The sequence below is a fragment of the Taeniopygia guttata genome, chromosome 19, assembly GCF_048771995.1.
Source record: "Taeniopygia guttata chromosome 19, bTaeGut7.mat, whole genome shotgun sequence".
Taxonomy (NCBI): Eukaryota; Metazoa; Chordata; class Aves; order Passeriformes; family Estrildidae; genus Taeniopygia; species Taeniopygia guttata.
In genome coordinates, this window is record NC_133044.1 from 6105772 (window position 1) to 6127630 (window position 21859).

At 48.8% G+C, this 21859-nt stretch overlaps 3 protein-coding genes across 5 annotated transcripts; 2 read left to right on the top strand and 1 right to left on the bottom strand.

The window, feature by feature from the left end:
* Positions 1-853: 853 nt before the first annotated feature.
* On the top strand, positions 854-2458 carry POLR2J (RNA polymerase II subunit J). The gene is given in 4 exon segments (NM_001245110.1): positions 854-935; positions 1057-1146; positions 1234-1408; positions 1940-2458. Coding segments are annotated over 4 exon segments (354 nt in total). The 5' UTR covers positions 854-882; the 3' UTR covers positions 1976-2458.
* LRWD1 (leucine rich repeats and WD repeat domain containing 1) lies at positions 2344-18884 on the bottom strand. 3 transcript variants are annotated; one of them, XM_012568732.5, is made up of 16 exons: positions 18836-18884; positions 16313-16459; positions 13890-14124; positions 12592-12711; positions 11172-11324; positions 10345-10485; positions 9367-9708; positions 8610-8736; positions 8254-8363; positions 7571-7778; positions 6061-6133; positions 5827-5967; positions 5076-5170; positions 4329-4490; positions 3587-3711; positions 2344-2746 (listed from the first exon to the last, which is right to left on the bottom strand). In XM_012568732.5, the coding sequence occupies exons 2-16, from the start codon at positions 16390-16392 to the stop codon at positions 2606-2608; spliced, it is 2253 nt and encodes a 750-aa protein (XP_012424186.5). In that variant the 5' UTR covers positions 16393-16459; positions 18836-18884; the 3' UTR covers positions 2344-2605. The 3 variants fall into 3 exon arrangements, with proteins under 3 accessions (XP_012424186.5, XP_002193019.5, XP_030143915.4); XM_002192983.7 differs by lacking the exon at positions 18836-18884 and adding an exon at positions 18502-18642; XM_030288055.4 differs by lacking the exon at positions 18836-18884 and adding an exon at positions 18139-18258.
* ALKBH4 (alkB homolog 4, lysine demethylase) lies at positions 18547-20691 on the top strand. Its single transcript, XM_030288056.4, has 3 exons — positions 18547-18680; positions 19270-19467; positions 19908-20691. Exons 1-3 carry the CDS (start codon positions 18585-18587, stop codon positions 20541-20543), a joined length of 930 nt encoding a protein of 309 aa, XP_030143916.4. The 5' UTR covers positions 18547-18584; the 3' UTR covers positions 20544-20691.
* The last annotated feature ends 1168 nt before the right edge of the window (positions 20692-21859 follow it).

A 21859-nucleotide genomic window follows, 5' to 3' on the forward strand; every position in this document is an offset into this window, starting at 1 on the left:
CCACTGCTGACAGTTACACTGGTGACACCTCTGAGGGCCCTGCTGGGGCCATTTCAGGTGCCATCACTGGTGGCACCACTGGTGGCCTGATAAAAGCACCGCTGGGGGTTCTCTTGGTGGCGCTACTGATGGTGCCACTGCTGACAACAGTTACACTGGGGACACCTCTGAGGGTCCTGCTGGGGCCATCACTGGTGGCATCACTGGTGGTCTGCTTGGGGGTTCTCTTGGTGGCACTGCTGATGGTGCCACTGCTGACAGTTACACTGGGGACAGCTCTGAGGGCCCTGCTGGTGCCATTTTGGGTGCCATCACTGGTGCCATCACTGGTGGCATCACTGGTGGCCTGCTTGGGGGTTCTCTTGGTGGCGGTACTGATGGTGCCACTGCTGACAGTTACACTGGTGACACCTCTGAGGGTCCTGCTGGGGCCATTTTCAGGTGCCATCACTGGTGGCACCACTGGTGGCCTGATAAAAGCACCCCTGGGGGTTCTCTTGGTGGCGCTACTGATGTCCCTGCTGCTGCCATTTCTGAGGGCCCTGCTGCTGCTGCTGGTTCTGTTGCGGGCAGCACTGCTGCCATCACTGGTGGTTCTGCTGGTGGCCTGCTGTGGCAGTGGAGGCAGCCCTGGACCCTCTGCTCGTGGCCCTGCGGCGGGTGCCAGCTGGTCAGGGCCGTGGTGCCGCAGTGGGGACACCGCGGGTGGTGTCAGCGGTGTGTGTTCCCCTCTCGGTGGCTCTGAGGCGGATGTCACCATCCCCGCCCCGCCGCCATTGCTGCAGCGGGTCCTCCCGCCCGCCAGGGGGCGCTGCGGGGCGCCCCGAGCGGGCGGAAGTGACGTAGCGGAAGAGAAGCGGCGGCCGCCATAGCAACGGAGCGATGAACGCGCCGCCGGCCTTCGAGTCCTTCCTGCTCTTCGAGGGCGAGAAAAAGTGAGGGGATAGCGGGGGCGAGTAATTAAACCCTGATCAGACCGCGGGGAGCTGGGAGGCGGGGGAACCCGGGCTTTCCCCCCACGGATCGCTAACAGCCCTGCATCCCATAATACCTCAGGATCACCATCAACAAGGACACCAAGGTGCCCAACGCCTGCCTGTTCACCATCAACAAGGAGGACCACACGCTCGGGAACATCATCAAGTCGTAAGTTGGAGCGGGGAGGAGACTGCGGGGAGGTTTGGGGTTTTCCTGCCCTTCATTTCCCGGGGTTGGGATTTTGTTCCGTCCCAGGCAGCTGCTCAAGGACCCGCAGGTGCTGTTCGCAGGGTACAAGGTCCCACACCCTCTGGAACATAAAATCATCATCCGTGTCCAAACCACCCCGGATTACAGCCCCCAGGAAGCTTTCACCAATGCCATCACAGACCTGATCAGTGAGCTCTCCCTGCTGGAAGAGAGGTTCAGGGTAAGGGCACTGTTTTCCTTAAAACCTTTTGGCCTTGTTATACTTGTATACTTGTTTTTTTGGGGTTTTTGTTTGGCCCTGTTATACTGTTTTTATGTGTCTTAAAGCTGCTGGCTTGAGGTTAATGAATTAATTCAAGCCACCCTCCTTGTGTTGTTCAGCTGCTGTCAAAGCCTGGCTGTTCTTAAGTGCATTTTTATTTTCTTTTTTCTACTTCTGACAATGTTCTGAGCCCGTATTTTCACCTCTCATCACTTCTGCTCAGTTTATTTATCGATTTAGCCCCCTAATCCTGAGATTTAATATTACTCAGAAAAATTCAGGGAGGCTGTGACTGAAACAGTACCTCTGATGTGCTGGGAAAAGGCACCAATTTGTAAATAAGTTTTGATTTTAATTTCAGTATTCTGGTTGCTGGAGAGATTTCCACTGGGTTGTGATTCCCAGAAGAGTCAGGAATGATTAAACACCAACCTGCAGCTCAGTAACAACTCTTGTCTAAGCATGTGTATTTTTGCTTTTGCTTTACAGGTTGCTATTAAGGACAAACAAGAAGGAATTGAGTAAAATGGAGCAGACTGTTACTTCTGAGGCAGAATGATGTGTCTGTTACTGGATGAAATATTTAAACCTCCATTCATGGCAAATATTTTCCCCCTTGTCCCACTTCTGTTTAATTTTTGACGACAGCAGCAGCAATATTTTGAGTTTTGGTTTTATTTTCATAGCAGACACTTTGCCAAGAGGATAAACGTTGTGTTGGTTTTGGTGGATAAGTCATTAAAGTGATTTTTAGTTTTCTAATTGGAGCCTTGAGGTAAATATTTGTCCTGGGCTGTTGGGGAGGTTTTTGTGGGTGCAATTCCAGCATGAGAAGCTGCTCAGTGACAGCTGCAGATGAACCCTCTGCTTTTCCTGCCAAAAACTCCAGGCACTGCCAGCTGAACCGGTATTTTATTAAGTGTCATTTCTATAAAACAAATGCACAAATTGTGAAAACATACAGTAAAAGAAACCGGATGTTTACAATGAACTGATGAGTTTAACAAACTCTTACCTTGTTTTTTTTTTAATTTTTTTTAAAATTTTCTCCATCTTGCACATAAAGCTGCTCTAGAAAAGGTTGATGGGCACATGGTAACAGTCACTAATACTGCACTAGGTCACAGCACGGGGGTGGGACTGTGGCACAGGGGACTAGGACTTCTTCCAGATGGCTGTTATGTTCACACTGGTCAGCACGACCAGGTAGCTGAAGGCAGGGTCTGCCACCACGTTGTTCACCAGGATCTCGGGGGGCTGCTCCCCGTTCACCTGCAGCTCCGGCCACTTGAGGATCTGTGGGAGAGCAGAGGGGGTGGGACGTGTCTGAGGGGCCACGGGCCCTGGGGATCCTCAGGCACAGGCTCTTCCTTCTCCTGAGGGCTGTGGGATGTTCCTAAAGGGCTTAGGGCACAGGGGGGACAGGTGAAAACAGCTGCACCTCAGTCCCAGAGGAACCCATTGGTGGCTTGGCAATGCACTTCCACAAAACCTGAGGAATCAGAATTGTTGAGGTTGGAAAAGACCTCCCAGAGCACGGAGTGCAGCCTGTGACTGAGCAGCACCTTGTCACCCAGAGCAGAGCTCGGAGTGCCACCTCCAGGGGTGGTGGCTCCCTTCCCATACCTGAATAACCCTTACAGGGAAGAAATAATGCAACACTTGGTCACTTCACACTCTAATGTAGCTCCAGCCCAGTGGCTGAGAGCCTTTGGAGTGTTTGTGCTTGTCCTTTCGAGGGACAGGCAAGGGAACAGTGACTGCCCAGCTGTGTCCAGAGGGAAATGCTGGGCAGAAAAAGGGTGAGTGGGCATCGGGAAACAGTGACCCCTCTGCTGCCAGGGGATGTTCACTCTGGCTTCCCTCCCCTGCCTGGTGTATATGGTGCCTGCACAGCTGTGCTTTTGTGTTCCGCTCCACTGTTTTAGGAGGAGCTGCAGCGGGTGATGGATTTGCTTTGCAGCTCCTCATTCCTATCCCAGTGAATGGCCTTGGCCACGCTTTGGAGATTGCTTTTGATGATTTGTGAGGGTCAGCTGTGGGAACAGAAGGCATGTTCTGGGATAAGCCTGCTCAGGAGAGTGGGATCAGCTGCCCTGGGGTGGAAGGGAGGCCCAGAGAGCACCTCAGCCCTACCTGTGTGGGAGAGATCCTCCGCTCCGAGCGCTTCCCCTTCGGAGAGCCCCAGGCCGTGGTGTAGCTGGAGAGGTTGTACATCCACACGCTGCCCTTCTCATCCCCACAGAACACGTACTCCTTTGCTATCAGAGCAGAAGAAAAAGCTGGGAAACAAGTGTGGAGCTGGGAGTCTGTTCTGTTGTAAAGAACAGCTGCAGGATCCCAATGGAGGGTGCCATATTTCAGCAAAATTCTCGTACTGGCACAAAAATATGAATCTACCTTGCTCTGAAATAATTCATTTGAGACAAACCAGCTATGTTTAGTGTAGAAAAGCTAGTGCTAAATGCTTTGGGATTTCTCCTGACTTTTTTTAGACTGGTTTTGGGAAGTGCTGACTGGATCAGGTTTGTTTGTTCCCTGCCAGTCTCCAAACCCAGCTGCCCAGTGTGTGACATCCCTGCCCACAGATGCACTCAGCATGCCAGTGGCTCCACAGGGCCCAGCCCTGAGCTCCATGCTTTGAAAACCTGTGCAAGAAAGACCCCCCAGCCTCAACTGTCCCCCTTTATCAGGCAGAAGGTGCAGCTGTAATTATTTATTACTGGGGTTATTACCACCCAGCTGCACTGCAGGGCTGCAGGGGAGAGCAGAGCTCTGAAATCCAAGCCTCTGCCTCCAGCTCCAGGCTGCTCCCATGGATCAAAGCAGAGCCATGGACAACTGGGCAAAGCATTACCCAGGAAATGAGTGCTCCTACCTGGGCAGGTGCTGAGTGTCAGGTAGGACATGTCTGTTGTGGACCACTCCAGCTCAGCCAGAATAACTGCAGACATTGTCCGCTGGCATCCTTTTCCCTTGGCATCAAAAGACTTGCTCCAGCTCCACAAGTATATGCATCCTGGTTTGGAGCTCTTGGAAACTAGGGAAGAAAGGAAGGGAGAGGCTGTGGCAGCTGCTGCTGCTAGGAAGAAAAGTGCACTGAGACAGAGGTGGTCCATCCAGAATATGTGTTTCAAGCCATGGGATCTGATCCAGCAGCAACTGTTTGCACCTGTTTTACCTTATTTCAGGATAACTGGAGCTTGCAGAGAGATTTTCAGTGCTATGCTTATGTTCCCAAGCTGCAGAACAAGCATAAGTTGTTCAGAAAGAACCAGCCCATGATGTGAAACCCACAGTTCCCCTGAAAAAAAATACTTCAGCCACCAGCCCTTGAGCAGAAAGAGACTCTCCTCCCTTCCACGCTGGCACTGTTTGGCCACATGTGCTCTCAGGGATGTGTCCAGCTGACTTCTGGTCCTGTCCAAGCATGGGTGTGCACTCTAGGCCATGTTTTTGGGAAAGACAAGCGACTCTGGGAGACAACTCCATCCTGTGCAGCCCCCCAAAAGCTAAAGAGGCTGTCACACCCCTTTCAGCCCCTCTGCTTGTCATGCTGGCTTCACCCTGCACATGCTGAAGTGTCCCACTGTTCTTGGGATTGTGCTGTTGTGTTTATACTCACCAACAACATCATCATTGAGAAAAGCCAAACCATCAACCCTGTGAGATGTTGTCATGCTTTCCTCCCCAGGAAACTGGAATATGGCTTCAAAAGGCCTAGAGCAGGGGGGAAGGGTGAAATCAGCCAAGTCCAGAACAGTCAGCAGTGAAAGGGCACCTGGCTGCAGAGCCCAGAAGGAAATCTGTCTGTTAGTGAGTCTCTTTCCAAGCTCAGGTAAATTCCCACTTGAATTTACACTTTTGGTCACCTGGGTTTAGCAGTACAGCAGAAGCCTGTTTGCTCAAGAGATTGCTGCACTCCATCTGTTTTGTAGGCATCAGGATATTTGTCAGCAGGGCATGACTTTACTTGCTTCTTCCTCATAATTTTCTCCTGAGCTCTCACAGGGTCCCAGTTTCCTGGGTTACCTCACATACCAGAGCAGGGGAGGCCTCAGTGTGACCCTGGAAATCGATCCGACAGTTTACACTCCATTACACTGCCTGGAGATGACACACCCTTAGGTTTTGGGGTATTGGATTACACTCCTGCCAGCCTTCCTGCAAAGCAGCCTGCAACACCTGCAGCTTTAATACAAGCTCTGAACAGTCTTTGAGCATCATGCTCCTATTTTTTTCTGGCCACTCTGGGAAGGGGAGGATGTTTTAAGTTTGGTAGGACATGCTGTTTTTGCTCAGTTAGAAACCAAGCCTCTGCTAGGAGGCTTCTTGTTCTGGAAAGAAAATGCACACCCCCAACTTGGGGTTCTCACCTGCTTTTTTGTCCCTTATCCAGTTTTATATTCCAGGCAAAGCAGCCATCTTCACAGCCTGCCAGCAGGTACTGCTCTGGGCAGGTGGGGACCAGGGCAATCCGTAGGGGGATAGAGGCTGTTTCCAGCACCAGCAGCTGGCTAAAAAAAAGCAGAGAACAAGCAGTTAAGTGGAGTTGTGACATGATAGTTACAGGCTCTTGGGCTGGCCACATCTGGTTTTTGAACCTTTACCTTGCTTTGAAATTGTAGTCACAGTCTGGAATCCCAATATCCCAGAGTGCAATTCGCTTGTCATAGGATGCAGCTGTGGGACACAGAAGAGAATCGGGTAGTGACACCACTGCTCATCTGGCTCTTCTCCTGCTAGCTGGCAATTCTGCCTGAGTCACAGCCGCCCTCTAAGGCTCCAGAGAGCTCATTAGGGCACAGCAGCAGTCCCCAGGGCTCCTTCCCAGACATTGTTCACACATGCACAGTCAGTACTTAGTGGTCTTATCCTGTGCTCTAAGAGGGGCAGATAAAACAGTTTGTTTCCTGGTGTCCATTACCGAGTTGTGGCTTCACAAGGTCTTTAGCTAGTGGCTCTCTAAGCTTGTTTCTGGTCAAGGCTTCTAGTGGAATCTAAAATATGAGCTCCAACCTCTACTCTCAGTCAGACATCACTTTATTGCACATAACCATACTGTGTTCACATCCACGGCAGCTCCCACTCACAAAGGATGAGAAACATGCCACCAAGCTGATACATTGGAAGCAGAAGCAATTCTAACAGATTACCCTAAGTAACCTGGACCCTCATCAGATGGCAGCCCTCAAACTCAGTTTGTTGGTGTCCCCTCCTCAGAAAAGATGCAAAGAATCTCCCTTAATTACTCTAAAATTTTCTATGAAATATAACAAGTCTTGCTGTCCACACCATTATATGGCTGTGCTGCCAACCTCCTTATCCTTTCCTCTGCTTCTGCTTTTGGCACTACTGAGCTTCTTGAAAAGTATCCCCTATTCTAAAAAAAAAAAAAAAAAAAAAAAAAATCCACTTTCAATGGTTCATGTAGCACTTTAACCACTCCAGGATGTGGATAATTGTAGGCAAGAGAAACAATGTGCTGTGGGGTGCAGGTGTGGCCTGAATGGCTCTGTACCAGCTCAGGGTACAGCCGGACAATGCAGCTGCAATTTGTAACATGATGGTTCATTACCAGTCCATGAGCCACAGCCTCTGTGGGCTCTACTGTGTGTGGCAAAGCTCTCCTTGACATCAGGACCTGAATAGAAATCTCTGTCGAGGCATACAGAACTCACATTAAAAAATCAAAGTCAATTAAGCACATTGTTGGATAAAATGAAACCAAACAGCCCATAATAGGCTGCTGTGCTGGAGGAGAGCCCTGCCACTGCCTAGCTCCCAGCTGCCTGCTCTGCCATTCTTCTTACTCATCCCTGTGGAACAGATCCACTACTGAGCTTGTTCGTGGCTAATGTGTGTGTGACAGCCACCCTGAGAGCCACCAAGGGAGAAACAGGAGCTGCTGCACCTCAGCTAAAGAGGCAGGCTCTGGCTGAAACAAGCTGTTCCTGCCTGAGATTGCTGCCACAGGAGAGTAACAATGTTCTCTCCCTAGTGCCGGGCCATGCCTTTTGTTCCTGTGTCCCTCCTTGCCCAGGTGACAATTCCCCTTGTTAAGGAAGCCCTGACTTTTCCACATCAGAGCTAAAACCAGAGATTCTGAAGCAGACTTACTGAAGAGGTGGGTCTCCTGGGCTGGGCTGAAGCAGACAGTAGCAATGGGCTTTTTGTGAGCCTTTATCTCTCCGTAGCAGAAGTCGGCCGCCACGTGGATCAGTTTGACAATGCCTCTCCTCCCTGCAGCCACCAGGATGTTGTGAGCTTTCTTGCGGCTCTCGCCGATCACCATTGTGAGGGTTGTCCATGCAACACTGAAGAACTCCTGGGACACCAGGAAAACAAGACTGGGGTCACAGAGAACAGACAACAGCCAGCAGGGTGGTGGCTGTTAGCTCAGAGAAAAGACAACTGTCACGAGTGCTACTCAGGTGAAATGACACTACTCCAATGAATATGGAGCACCAAAACTCAAAACAGCTCTCAGAAGAACACAAACTACCGAAAGAGGATGTTTATGCCTCTGTGCTGTCAAGCAGGCTCAGCAGCCAGACACACCTGTGTGAGGACTGGCAGGCTAATCTCCTAAACTAATAAAAAATTAAACCCAAACCAGGCGAAAAGGATAAGCAAGCAATGTTTATTATCTATCTTCATCTTAACATCTCTCCCCACTAACACTTTCAGACTAACATCTCTCCACACTAACACTTTCTTTGTAATATGTATTATCACAGATTGTAATTACTACAGATTGTAGTATTCCCATTCAATGCTTACCCTTCCTATTTGCAACCCACCTCTGTAGCCACTTTATACTTTTTCAGCACCGTCCCTGTCTCGCAATCAATCAGACAGACAGATTCCCCTCCACAGGTTGCCACGGTTCTGGAGGAGCTCACAATGGGATCTGAAAGAGAAAATAATGGGTGAGAAGTTTCCCAGGTTCAGGGATAACACATGAAGACTGCAGCTTATCACTGCCTGGTGCTCTCCTAGTCTCCTGTCTTCAAAGTCAAAGGAGAAATATGTAAGCAAGTCTCTTCCTGACGACGGAGACTACAGCTTGAAGGAGCAGGGGTCTGAGGCATGGAGTCCGCTGGGATTCCAGAGCCAGGTGGTTCTGGGAATCCTGCAAACCTCTTTAAGAGCTCACCTTTCCTGGCTCCAGAGTCCAGCACTGGCTCGAAGACACAGGACCAGAGCTGCGTTTTAAAATCCTCGCGGCTGTTGCCTTTACTGTGACACTGAAGAAAATGCAATGGCTCTGCACTGACATCCTCCTACAATAAACCATCCACATTTAGAAAATTCATTCCCCTGACATGGTTTGCCTGTGATTGCCTTGACAGACCCCTCTGCTGAACACAGCAATCTGAGTTAAACTCAAGTGCTTTTCAGCCCGTCTGTGCTATGGAGAACAGGAGAGACTGAGGTGCCACAATGCTCAAGACTCCTAAAGCAGCAGAGAACTGTTTAGCAAAGATGTGCACAGCAGACCCCAGCAGAGAACCCCATTTCCTACAGCACAGAAACCTGGAAAACCCTTTACATCCCCACTGGCCCGAGCTGAGGGGGAAACACCTTTCCCCATGCAGCCCCTGAGTTGAGAGCAAGGCTTGCCAGTCCCATTTCTAAGCACAGCTTGTCAGTGCACCACCTCGGAGCGCTGGTCCATCCATCCCCCAGAGGGGATCCACTGGGGTCTCCCGGGGGGTTCCTTCTCTCTCTTGGTGCCTCTGAGAGATTTAAAACAATGACAAAAAAAAAAAACAAAACACACTAAAACTCACAATATATTTGGCCAACTATGAGCTCCAAGCTGTGCAGAGCTCTGAAGAAACCTGAAGGCAGCTCCTCCCACTCTAAACCAAGAGGCCCAAAGCCAGTCCCAAGAGTGCTGAGGGACGTACCTTGCGCTTGGAGTTCTTCACGGGGGTCAAGGTAATCACGCTGCTGTCCTGCTCCTGGCTTATCTGTTCCCCTGTTATCTGGCTGGATCTTCTGTTGCCTTGCCCCTTGGGAAACTGCTCTCCATTCTTCTGTGTCCCTTCAGCTCCCTGCTCAGGGGTTGCCTCCTTGGCTGGTTGGTTTGATGTTCTTGGTTTATCAGGAGCCAGGTCATCCTCCACATGAGTGGATTTTCTGGGATTAACTGCAGCTTCCTCCTTGGTGTTTGCCTGGGTCTTGGACCTCTTCTTTCCAGGGCTTGATTTTGAATGATTTCTTTTCCTCTTGCTGGGTGTTACTGTGACCTGTAAGGCATGTTGTCATGTTGTCAGGTTCTGCAGAAGATTTTTAGCTTCCCCGAGATGTGCAGATAATTTGTAAGTTAAAGACATTAATTATTCAAATGCAAGTATCCTCCCATGGTTATAGACTGGGTTCCAGGGATCAGGCAGCTCAGAGCTGCAGGGTTCCTAGAGGCAGAAGCTGATGAAAACCATGCAGCCAGCCTCCTTTTCAGCTCACTTCCCCTGTCTCAGTTATTTGCAGTTTATATACGATGTGGAAAACCAAATCTGGCCTATGGACCATAGGGGTTCAGTCTGCAGCCATTTCTAAGCAGGCAAACACCAGCAGAGCCTGGCCAGCCATCAGCCCAGGTCTCTAATTAAAACATCTCTTCCTAGAGGAGAGATAGAGTGAGTAGGATTGCACTCATTATGTGTTTTTGGTCCCCTATGAGAATGGAAGCTCTCTGAGGGAGGAACTCCACCTTCACATTTCTGGGAAAGCTTCAATCTGGCTGTAAAGAAGAACCCTGAGCTGTTGGATACAGGCTGGAGCCCCTGTGGTTACCAAAGGGTCATAAATGTGAACTGACAAGAGCTGCTGAATTCCCAGGTAACAGAAAGAACATGGCTAATGTAACGGGAAAAATCACCTACCTGAGCCACATCTTCTGCAGCTTCACTGGGGCTTTCTGTGCCTTCTTCCTCATTCTCATCTGTCTTTTCCTCTGGTTCTGTATCACAGTTTAACTCCAGACCTAGTGAGTGTGCCAGAAACTCTTCTGCAATCATTTTCACCTGAGAAGCAAATATGTGGATATGTTAAAAAAAAAGAGAAAATACTACGACAAAAAAGCCACAGCATGTCAAGCTCTGATGTGTCATGTCACAAAGGGCTGCTTTGCTGAGTTTTTAATATCTGCTCCCACTATTCTGTGTGAATTTCACAAGTGGTGGAGGAGTCCCCAGCTGACATTACATGACCCAAGAACTTCACTTTGTCATGGGCATTCAGAGTACACAGCTGTGGAAACAACAGCACAGCAACAAAACAAGACAAAGGAGAGATGGAAGCCTCAATTGTATGTATGAACAAACAAATAAAACAAATGTTACAAACTAAATTGTGTCTTTCCCCGCTGGGAGCAGCTACACTTCTGTCATTATCTTTACTCTTTGATCAAGAATAAAAGTTACTATTAAACTAATTTGCAAATAATTAAGTATTAAGGATATTGCAGTCTGATTAAGTAGTACAAGTATCATTGTTGCTTATGAATTAAAAAATAATATTTAATGACAGCCATTTCAACTTGGTGCACATTTAGTACTGGTAGCTGCTTAAGAAAGCAGTGAAAAAGAGAAAAATTGTATCACTTGTCAGCAAGAGCACCCAAATCCATGGAGTGTTTTAATGCAGTCCATGCAGAGGCAGGAGCAGGGTCCTTGCCTGGAGAACAGGAGGGGGCTGGGATGTGACCTACCCGCCAGCGGGTGAACTCGCTGAGTGAGCTGGGCCCATACACCACATTGGTCTCTACTGACTTCAGGAACTTCTTCTTGATGGAATTCACCTGCTCAGCTGTGTATTTCTCAGGGAGTTGGTCACTGAAGAATTTTTTCCAGTGAGCAGTAACCTAGGCAGAAAGACTGAGTTTATTCAACAGAAAAGCACAAGAGAACTTGTGAAAGCATTTAAGAAGTGACCAACCCTGAGTACTGCACCCTATGTGATAGCACCACTTTAATTTATTTATTCATGTTCAAATGACCACTTCAGCTAAGGAGAAAGTCAGTTCCTCTGTACCAAGCTGCAGTGAGTGTGGCTAAGCAGACACTGTCAGCATGGACCCATTTAGAGAGATACCTGGATTCCAAAAGGCTGCTGACCTACAGGATGCTCACCTGCCAGCACAGTTTCCCATTGGAGTTTCTGGTGGGCAGTAACATCCATCAGCATTTGGACACAACAGACATTTTTTACATTGAGACACAGGACTAAGAACTGGGCAGGAAGGTACAAATCACATCAGGGAAAGGCATCAGGGCACAGACACCACAAAAAGAACAGCACAGGGGAGTGTTTGGTGTCTCATTAAACAGCCAGCCATGATCAGCTGTCTGGGACAAAAGGCTGAGCAGCTCTCAGAGACCCTTTCAGGTTCACAGGTTTTATGCAGACAACACTCAGCACAACTCATCCCAGTTTTCAGAATCTGAGTTTTCCCCCACTGTTACACAGAAGGAATTAAGAAGATCAATTAACTAGAATACAAATGGTAAAAGCAGTAATACACGAAAATAACCAGCCAATCAAACCTTTTTCATAATTGAACAATAATTTTGCTCAAGATCACAATGATGCCTTGTGGGGACAATCTGTCAGGAGTTAAACTGTGTAGACAAATGAGTGAAAACAGAGTTCTAAACATTCACAACTGAAGAAGAAAGAACAAATCCTTGTTCCTGGTGAATGCTGGAAAAAGCAGGATTATCCAGAGCCTGGTTTTGTTCTCCCCATTCCTGGGGCCTGGACATTAACTTAAATTAAATGGGGAGGTGTTTGCAGCTGTTCTGGCAGCACCAGGCTTCTCCCATTCCTGAAAAATGATCAGAGCAACCTGAAAAACTACAGGATCAGACACAGATCTGGTTGGCCCTGTTCCTGGCACTTAAACCAAAGACAAATTGCCTGCACAGAACAGGCAGAGCAGATGCCAGCAGTGACCAGAGACAGCAGCTGTAAGACATTTCCTAAGTGACCCTTTCTGCAGGCTGGGCTCAGATCATACCACAGGTATTGCAAACCACTTGAAGCTTGTTTGCAGTTCTGTCACTACACTGAGCCCAGGATTTAGTTATTTTTGAGGTGTTTAGAAGTTAAGGAAATATCCCACATCTTACCTTGCTGGTGAGCTTATGGCTGTTGACACGCCTCACATGGTTGGCCAGTTTGGTTATGTCCTTGCCATTGAGCAGACGAAGATTTTGCAAAAGAAACATTACTTTATAGTCATCATTGAGCTAGAAAGAGAAAACACTGCAGTTATAAAATTTGTACATGTGGTACTTGCTTTACCTTTAGTCCTTGATAAAAATACAGCCTATATAAGAATGATATATTTAGTAACGGAAAGCCATTTCATAAAATCTCCTCAGGATTTTCAACTTGAATTTCACATTTTAGGTGTGAATTTAATGTTCTCTATGAGTTGGGATCTTAAACTGCAGAGAGAGCTGCCCAGCCCTCAGGCAGTGCTAACATCCAGCACAAGGTGGGGGCTGTGTAACTGCTCTCCTGCTAGGCCTGAGTGCAAGGCTGGGAGCTCTGTTCATATCCCTGAACTCTAACACGAGGGAAGGCCTGTCCTGCCTCCAGTCAAGGAATTCCAGCAGGAATTCCTTGGGTCAGATAGTTCACCATACAGCCACACACAAACTGCCAGCGTGCCACAGCAAATATGCATGTGGGGATGGAGAGTGGCTGATGCCAGTTTATAGCACAAGTAAAATCAGTTTTGGATGTTTGACTTGTACAGTCAGCAGAACCTCCTGGGAGAAGTCAAGACCTAAACTGGACTCATCACCAAGTTTAAGCCCTCATCTGAGGATTCAGTCTGCCTTTCCAGAGCACAGAGGACACTAAAACTAACACAGATATTAGGATATTAGGAAACTAGCATTAGATATTAGGAAAAATCTCTTTACTGTGGGGGTGGTGATGCACTGGCACATGTGCACAGAGAAGCTGTAGCTGCCCCATCCCTGGGAGTGTTTAAGACCAGACTGGATGGGGTTCTGAGCAACCTGCTCTAATGGAAGGTGTCCCTGCCCATGGCAGGGCGTGGAGCAAGATGAGCATTAAGGTCCCTTCCAATCCAAACCATTCTGTGCTTCTGTAAGGACATCTCTCCACAGTCATTCCTGTATTTTACACTAGCAGAAGCATAAGGTACTGATAAGCCACCTAAGACAGGACTTTGTCCTAGAGATACAGGACACAGATCTTAATATCTGAGTGGTTTTGGGCAAGTCAGTTCTGCAGACTGAGAAATAGTGGCACAAAGTGGTTAAATGTCACACAAAGGCTGGCTGCTTTCTCAAATGCCCTAGCACTTGCTGCCCAAGAACAATATGTAAGAACTTTGCACAAGTGCTGTTTGTTTGCCTCTCTGTTGAATGTAAGGAGGGGGGTAACTTACTGTCAAGTACACATTGTTCTCATAGGTCAGCTCCTCGAGCAGAGGGAACTGTTTCAGAGCAGTTACATCTTCCAGCTTGTTATTGTTGCAGTTCAGGACACGCAGATCAGGGAGGGTTAGGCTGTTGGGAAATTTGTCCAGTAAATTATCAGAGAGATCAAGTTTCTGCAGGTGCCTCAGGCGGGAAAACAAGCGCGGGTCTAAATCTGCAGTCTTCAATTGCAGCTTGGACAGGCTGAAAACAAAACAAAAAACCCCCCATGAATGCTGATTTCATAGCACAGACAGTCCCACCTGGTGGCATCTCAGTCCAGCACAACTCACTGGTACAACTGACCAAACCTGCTTTTTCTGGTGTGTGTGTTGGTTTTTTAGGGTTAACTCCACTATCTGTTGAGTTATCACTTCCTCACAATGGAAGCACCATTCTGTTAGTTTTTAAATTTTTCATAAAGATGTAATAATAACACTAGAAAGTGTTTTTAAATTTTTTATTCTATTATTAATCTCAATAAATAGTAAAACACAAGAGATATAAAATTTGACACCATTCTATCAAAAACTAACTTATTTCTTAGTTACAATACTTTATACATGTTTTTCAGCCTGTCAACTTTTTATCAAGTTTTAAGAATTCTTTTCAAATCCATTTCCTACACTGGTGGCAACATTCTGGATTGTGAGCACGCTGTGGGATAGCTGATGTGCCTGAGCTAACAGCCACCATCAGAGACTCAGGTCTGCCAAAGTACAATTAACCTGCAATTCAGATAGTCTCCTAGGGGTAGCTGAGCTGGCTGGGAGCAGTAAATCACCAGAGAAGTTCTTATTTTATAGGCAAAAATTACTACACCTCTGAAAGATTTGGTATTTTTTTCCTGTGCAATGTTGATTCAACAGGACAAGCAGTGGCAATTCAAGACACTACACCCTCCATAGAATGCACCACACTTACTGTTTCACAGTTCATGCCAAGTGTAAAGTGTGTCCCCAAATAATCTGGTTGTTTTCAAAGAACTAACTTGACAACAAAAAAAGCGTTTTTTGCATTTCTTTTACAGTGAATTTTGCTGCAAAAGCTTCCAATGGAAAATGCAGAGATTCACCTAACAAAATACCAAGACTGCCACCAAAACAGAAAAACTTTGTCCTGAAAGATGAAGTGGTACAATATTGGTGAGGGGAAAAGAAATATCCCTTCTCTGTAAGAAAGTGAAAACTGTATAATATAAGCAGGGTTATTTATATTTGGTTAGATCATTTAGGTGAGCTCCAAAGGGAGCTTCCAGTCCTGGCAGTTAACATCTCTTGAGGGCACAAGCTTGGTTTCCTCTAACAAACAGAATCTCTTTCTCTAATGACCAGTTATAAAAATAAGCTTCTAGATATTCATGAAGTGTGAATAAATGAGATGAATAAATGCAGAATGCAAGATCCTTTTTCCTTCACTTGCCATTTCAGGAGTGTAACCAGCCACTCAGAGCTGCTAAGAAAGGCTGAGGACAATCCAGCTGGCTGCAGAGCTGTGACTGTGGTGTCCTTTTGGGGGAAAAAACTCAATGGTGCTCCCCAAACAGACTTTCTGAAACACATCACAGTACGAAGCTGCATGGAGAAAGCCACACTCCAAAAATCCACAGCTTCAAACATCTCCCCACCCCTCTATTATCCAGATTACTGCAGCTGACAGTCCTCAGAGAAACATGTGAGTTTCTCACTAAAAATAATTACTTTAGCACAAGGCAAATGGAAAGAAGTAACTTTTAGAGTACATGAGAAACCCAAACCCCCTGACATCAGCAACAAAAACAACAAAGGTGCCAGCCAGAAACTGAGCAGCTGAGCCACTTGGATTGGCCAGCTCTGTGTTAAACACTTGGAAGGACACATATTTGCAATGACCTCTGTTAAGGACATGAGTGACAAAACTGTTCTTATGGTTTTTGAGTGATTCAGAGTTTATTCTCTCCCTCTGCAATGTTTGAGGTAGAAAGATGACTGGATATAGAAGAGATGGAACATGATGGAGGGAGAGAGAAATGGAGGGGAAATAATGCAAAAAATACTTTTAAAACCCTCTGAAATCCATGCTGTAAGATTCTCTTATTCACATTAAGCAATTGCCAGCAAAGATGCAAGGGCTTTGGGGGTAGGGATGATACCTTGGGGTTAGGAAATCAGGATCCAGCCTTGAGCATACAATAGAAATGGCAATAAAAGGTGACACCTGCCAATAACTTCTTTAGTGAATACAGTGCCACCACTGCTCACTCCTCCTGCACTGGGAATACCCTCTCAGCTCTGTGCTTTGAAACTCTTTTTTTTAAAGTAAAAAAATGTTTAGGGGAAGAAAGACATACAGATAAAAAGACATTGGCAGGTTGAATTAATCTGGAATTTTCCATGGGCCTGTCTGCACTTACTTCAGCGTCTCGATCTTTCGGAGCCTCGTGGATCTTGGAACTGCTCTTTCCAAAAGAAGTTCTGTAGTAATTTTTGACATTTTTAACCTCCACCTTTCTGCTGGAATCACTAATCAGTCAGATGTAGGATGTCTTCTGGTTACTTTCCTGATAAAACAAATGGGAATTACAGGAAATGCTTTCAACAGCTCCAAGGGAGGGGGGGAAATTGGTATGAGGTTATCTACTGTTTTTGCTGCTGTGTTGGAAGTCACCTTTTTTACTTGGTTGAAATGAACATGGCAGAGACTATTATTAGATTGGGCACAGGCTCCCAGCACACTAATCCGATCCATCTCCAAAACAACAGGGATACATCCCGTGGCTGTTGGAGCGACAGACTTGCTGCAGGTGAAAGCTGTCCATGAGTGATGGCACTCAGGACCAGGACAGCATCACAGGTACCTGTTTGTGCCTCTCCCGGGCTCTGCTCCAGGAATTCCAACACTCTTTCAAACAAAAAGCAGCAGTAAGAGTCAATACGCCTGCTGTGAATGTTTTTTTCCCCAAGAAAGTGACACTGAGCTCACTGGCCTGTCCAGCTGGACAGACTCTTGCCTGATGACTTCTGAATTCCCAAAAATTTTGGAAAACTGAATTAACCAGCAGAAATTCAAAGACACACTAATCAAGGACAAAAAAAATTAACAGTTCTCTGTCTTGTTGGTGATTAACTGATGTTTCAGTAGAACACACACATACTCACAGAGGGATATGCTGATATTTGGAATAACAGTGCTGACAGGGCCAAAAGAGCTGCACAAAATGACTGGACCAGGCCTGCCCACTCCTCCTGACACAGATTCCAAGAGAGGGAAATAAAAGAGAGCAGAGCTCCAAGGCCAGGCTCGCTCCTGTCGTTCTGTGTTAGATCAGCGCTGCCTAAATGCCATTCCAGCACATCGTGAGGGGCACACGGGGCACTGAGCTGTCCTTGGCTTTGGTTTCAGCAGCACCACACAACCCCAGCACCTGCAACATTGTGTGATGAGCAACGGGGCACTACAACGTTGTATACACTGAAATACTGTATACAAGCACAAAGAGCTGGACTGAAAACCAGTTTAAACAGCAGCTGTTTGGGATTTGATCCTTCAAACAACAGAGCTCTCCCTGAGAGTCAGACCACAGGGTCAGGCTTGTCCAACCAAACTTCCCTCAGATCCTGTGTCTACAATAAAATTGTGATACCAGTGACTGGACATTGCCATCGCCCTCTCTTTGGCACAGTGACACCCCAGAGCCGGCTGTGCCAGGGCAGCAGTGACACCCCAGAGCCGGCTGTGCCAGGGCAGCACAGTGACACCCCAGAGCCGACTGTGCCAGGGCAGCACAGTGACACCCCAGAGCCGGCTGTGCCAGGGCAGCACAGTGACACCCCAGAGCCGGCTGTGCCAGGGCAGCAGTGACACCCCAGAGCTGGCTGTGCCAGGGCAGCAGTGACACCCCAGAGCTGGCTGTGCCAGGACAGCAGTGACACCCCAGAGCTGGCTGTGCCAGGGCAGCACAGTGACACCCCAGAGCCGGCTGTGCAGGGCAGGGGCCGCAGGGAAGGCCGCACACGGCATGTGCCATCCCGCACACCGCGGTGATGCTGCGGACGGTACATTCGGGTACCGCGGGGCTACCGAACGCCGGGGTTATTCCCCGGGATCAGGCCGCTCCTGCCCCACCGCAGCTCTCGGGATGGAGCCCCGCAGCCGGGCATCCCCTGCCCGGACCGTGCCCGCTTGGAGCTGCCCCGCACGGCCGGGACGCGATGCCGCCATGGTGACAAGGCCACGCACTCCGGGGCTGTCCGCACACGCCGCGGCGGCCTCCGGGCCGCGGGATATCACCGGCTGCGGGCGCAGGCCGCGGCTCCGCCCGTGGGCAGGGCCGGCCAGGTCCGGGCGGGGCAGGTGCGATCCCGGCCCGTCACCGCCGCCTCCGGACACCGAGCACCGCGAGGGGCCGGCGCCGGCCGCGGCGTGAGGCGCCGCCGCGGGGTGTGCGCCGTGCCTACAACTCCCAGCGGCCCCCGCGGCGCCGAACAGCGGCGCGGAGCCCGGGCGCAACGCGGGGGCTGCTGGGAGCGCGAGTCCGCCCGCACCCCCCTTCCACCCCCGCCACCCGGCCGCGCGGCCTGCGCCCGGCCCCGCCGCCCTCACCTGGAGCGGCCGGGAGGAGGAAGAGGAGCCGGGAGGAAGGAAGGGAGGAAGGAGCAGCGGGACGGGGGGGCTGCGTCCTCGGGATGCAGGCGGCGGGCGGAGCGGCGGGCTGCGGCTGCAAGGGGATCCGCTCCTGCCTGCTCTGCGAGGGGCCCGCGGCGGCCGCTCCGCCCCCGCAGGTACCGGGGAGGGGACGGCGGCGGGGCGGGGCGGCGGGCGGAGAACCGGGGCGGCGGGCCGGGACCCCCGGGTCACACGGTGGGGACAAGGCGGACCCCCCCGGTACCGTGAAGTGTTCGCCTCAATAACACTCGGAAGCCCAGCGGGAGCTCACCTGAGCCTCACGTGTTCCGTTCACGTTCGTTTGTTACAGCTCAGCCTCGTGGCCCGCGCGATTTTCGTCAACTTTCTTCGTTCAACATTTATCGCTATGACAAACCGTATCTCTGCAGCAATGCCCACCATTAATCTCCTTATACCTGTGGCCCTGAGCATCATCGGTTCTTCCCTGCCTTTCCAGGATAAAGACATCACTAGGGAAAAAAAGTGGCTTCAAGCAAGCAGCACGTTGATGCTGCAGCTGGAAAACAAAAAAAAAAAACCAAAAAAAAAGAGCAGGGAATAGCTGTTTCCCCAAAACCATCTGTAAAATTTCTCTCTTCTGCAAGAATACGGTACAGTTTTCATGCTGCACTAGCAAGGTTGCAGGGGTAAATAATGGAAATATCTTATTGCTTTCTTTGTCCTTTTCCGTTGATACTTCCACAGGGAGAAGATAATTTCACTTACTGTCCAGCAACAGGCCTAGCTAAAGGAAATGAGCATTCAGAATTTGCTGGCTGGGCATTTCCCTTTCCAGGGGTGTTCCTGGTGGAGGAGTTCATTAGTGAAGATGAAGAGTGTGAGATAGTGGAACTGATGGATCGAGATGACTGGAAACCATCACAGTCTGGCCGAAAGAAACAGGTTGGACTTTGAAAGCACAACAGATCTTAGATACCTCTGGAAAAGGAAAGCTGTTTTCAGTTAAAAGCCAAAATATTGAGATGCTTCATTAAGTGTTTTCCTTTGAAAGCTTTTCCTGAAATCAATGTCAAGAATTACCTGTAATTAAAATCAACTTCTTGCAAAAACTCATGATAGTTATAACATAACAGAATTTGATGGTGCGTGTTCAAGCATTAAAGTTCACACAATCTCCAAGGGAAAGACGTGGGTGTTCAGATTTGGTTTTATTTTATAAATCCAGAGAGATTAATGTAGATTCACTGAGTCCTTTTGCAACCTGGCAACCAGGTCACTGGAAAGAGATGAGAACAGAACTCTGCAGGAACAGCCTCTCCAAAAAGACTTGTCCTAGATTTTTCCTTTACACTCGCTTTTCCCTCCCTCTTCTTTTCCAACAGGACTATGGACCCAAAGTGAACTTCAAGAAACAAAGGCTGAAAGCTGGCAGCTTTACTGGCTTGCCGAGTTTCAGCAGGAAGATTGTGGCACAGATGAAGGCCTGTGCTGTGCTCAGTGGTTTCTTACCTGTGGAACAGTGTAACCTGGACTACAGCCCAGAGAGGGGCTCTGCCATTGACCCCCACTTTGATGACTGGTGGCTCTGGGGGGAGCGTCTGGTCAGCCTGAACCTGCTCTCAAAAACTGTGCTCTCCATGTCCTGCGATTCAGAGGACACCATCCAATTATTTCCCATTTCCAGTAAGGAGGAATTAAGTCCCCCTTCACCCTTCATGCAGACATCAGCGTGCAGAAATTCAGGAGAAGAGGGAACCAAGTGCTTTTTGTCCCCAAGGCTGGTTCCGGGGAAGGAGGTGAGTGTGGCCATCCTCTTGCCGCAGAGGTCGCTGGTGGTGCTGCAGGGGGACGCGCGGTACAAGTGGAAACACGGCATCCACCGCAGGCACATCGAGCACCGCCGCGTCTGCATCACCTTCAGGGAGCTCTCGGCGGAGTTCAGCGCCGGGGGGAGGCACGAGGAACTGGGCAAAGAATTGCTACAAATTGCTCTTTCCTTTCAAGGGAGACCCGTGTGACCAAGAGGTTGCATTTTGTTTTGTTGGAAGAGGTGTAAAATGATGTATGGGATTTGTATGACAAGGTTTATTTCTGAGGTGGGCGTAAGGAACCAGGTGTGTGCAGAGATAAGCTCAATAAAATGAAGATTTAACAAACAAGAAAAAAGGGGTGAGCTTCGAAATCTCCTGGGCAGTGAGAGGTTGCAGTCATTATCTGTGTTCTAACAAAAAACCAACCAACCATTTCCTCAACACTTAAAAGAACCCAAGAAAGTTAGAAATATTAAACAGAGTATCAAACAGCCTTTGGCACAGATTTTAAGCTTTCCTGCCCCATACTTAACACTGTCAGACTGGTTTGAATATTGCATCCAGCCCTGGGGGTACAACTATCCCCTCACCCACCTCACACAGGTCCTGTAGAGACCAGGTCTCAGGGGAGGAAGGTAAGGAGGTGTCTCTCCACAGACAGTACAAAACACTGAGAACTAATTAAAGCAATTATCCTTTGCTGAAGATTCATGCTCTAACGATGAGAATTAATCATAAATTCCATGTGTGACCCATATCTTCTGGGGCCAAAGAGCATTTGCAGAGGGCCAGTGCTGACTCTTCGGGCTTGGACAGAGATCAGACCAAAGGCCTGCACAGACTGTGTTATTTTCTGATCATTTGTCATCTCTGAACCCTGCTGTCAGCTCTCAGTAGCAAGAGTCTGATTTTGGGAATTAACTGGGCAACAGACTGCAACCCTGGCAGCTATCATTTATTTTCCTGGCACCCCCAGCAGTCAGGTTTGAATCATGCCTCGTACCTACGATTCAAGTAGTCATTTGCAGCAGAAGCTGATCTGAGGCCATCTGTCTGCTCTGAACAAACTTCTGTGCTCTTGAAAATGAAGTTGTGCTGTGGAAGAAGCGTGATCCTTTCATAAACACAGTGCTGCCATGGCAGCCCTTCAGCACAGCAAACAGCACTGTGCCACCAGCAGGCAGTGCTGCCTGCCTTTGGCTGGCAGGGAGAGGGGACAGACACATCTCGGTGTCCCTGCACTGCTGTGCTCTGCCCCAAAGTGCTTCCTGTGCACAGGATTCGCTGCACACTGAAGCACTCCTGCCACAGGCAGTGCTTTTCTGCAGGGCAGGGAGTTCTTCACCCAGGCCAGGCACCAGGAATCAGATGGGTCAAACAGGGTATTTTTTATCAGCTTAAGCCAACAGATAAAAGCAGAGAGAGCCCTTTGTGGGCTGCAACAAGCCAGGTAGTGCTAATTCCAGCAGGGACCTACTAGCAGGGCAATCCCAAACTCCAAACCTCCATGCAGGTGGGTTGGT

Excerpts from the sequence above, each read along its gene's own strand:
- ALKBH4 (XM_030288056.4), top strand. The coding sequence starts at position 18,585 with ATGCAGGCGGCGGGCGGAGCGGCGGGCTGCGGCTGCAAGGGGATCCGC. Across the intron at positions 18,681-19,269 it reads CGGCCGCTCCGCCCCCGCAG|GGAGAAGATAATTTCACTTA; the intron begins GTACCGGGGAGG and ends ATACTTCCACAG. Across the intron at positions 19,468-19,907 it reads AGTCTGGCCGAAAGAAACAG|GACTATGGACCCAAAGTGAA; the intron begins GTTGGACTTTGA and ends CTTTTCCAACAG.
- LRWD1 (XM_012568732.5), bottom strand. The coding sequence starts at position 16,392 with ATGTCAAAAATTACTACAGAACTTCTTTTGGAAAGAGCAGTTCCAAGA. Across the intron at positions 11,325-12,591 it reads GCCATAAGCTCACCAGCAAG|GTTACTGCTCACTGGAAAAA; the intron begins GTAAGATGTGGG and ends CTTTCTGCCTAG. Across the intron at positions 10,486-11,171 it reads GCGAGTTCACCCGCTGGCGG|GTGAAAATGATTGCAGAAGA; the intron begins GTAGGTCACATC and ends TTTGCTTCTCAG.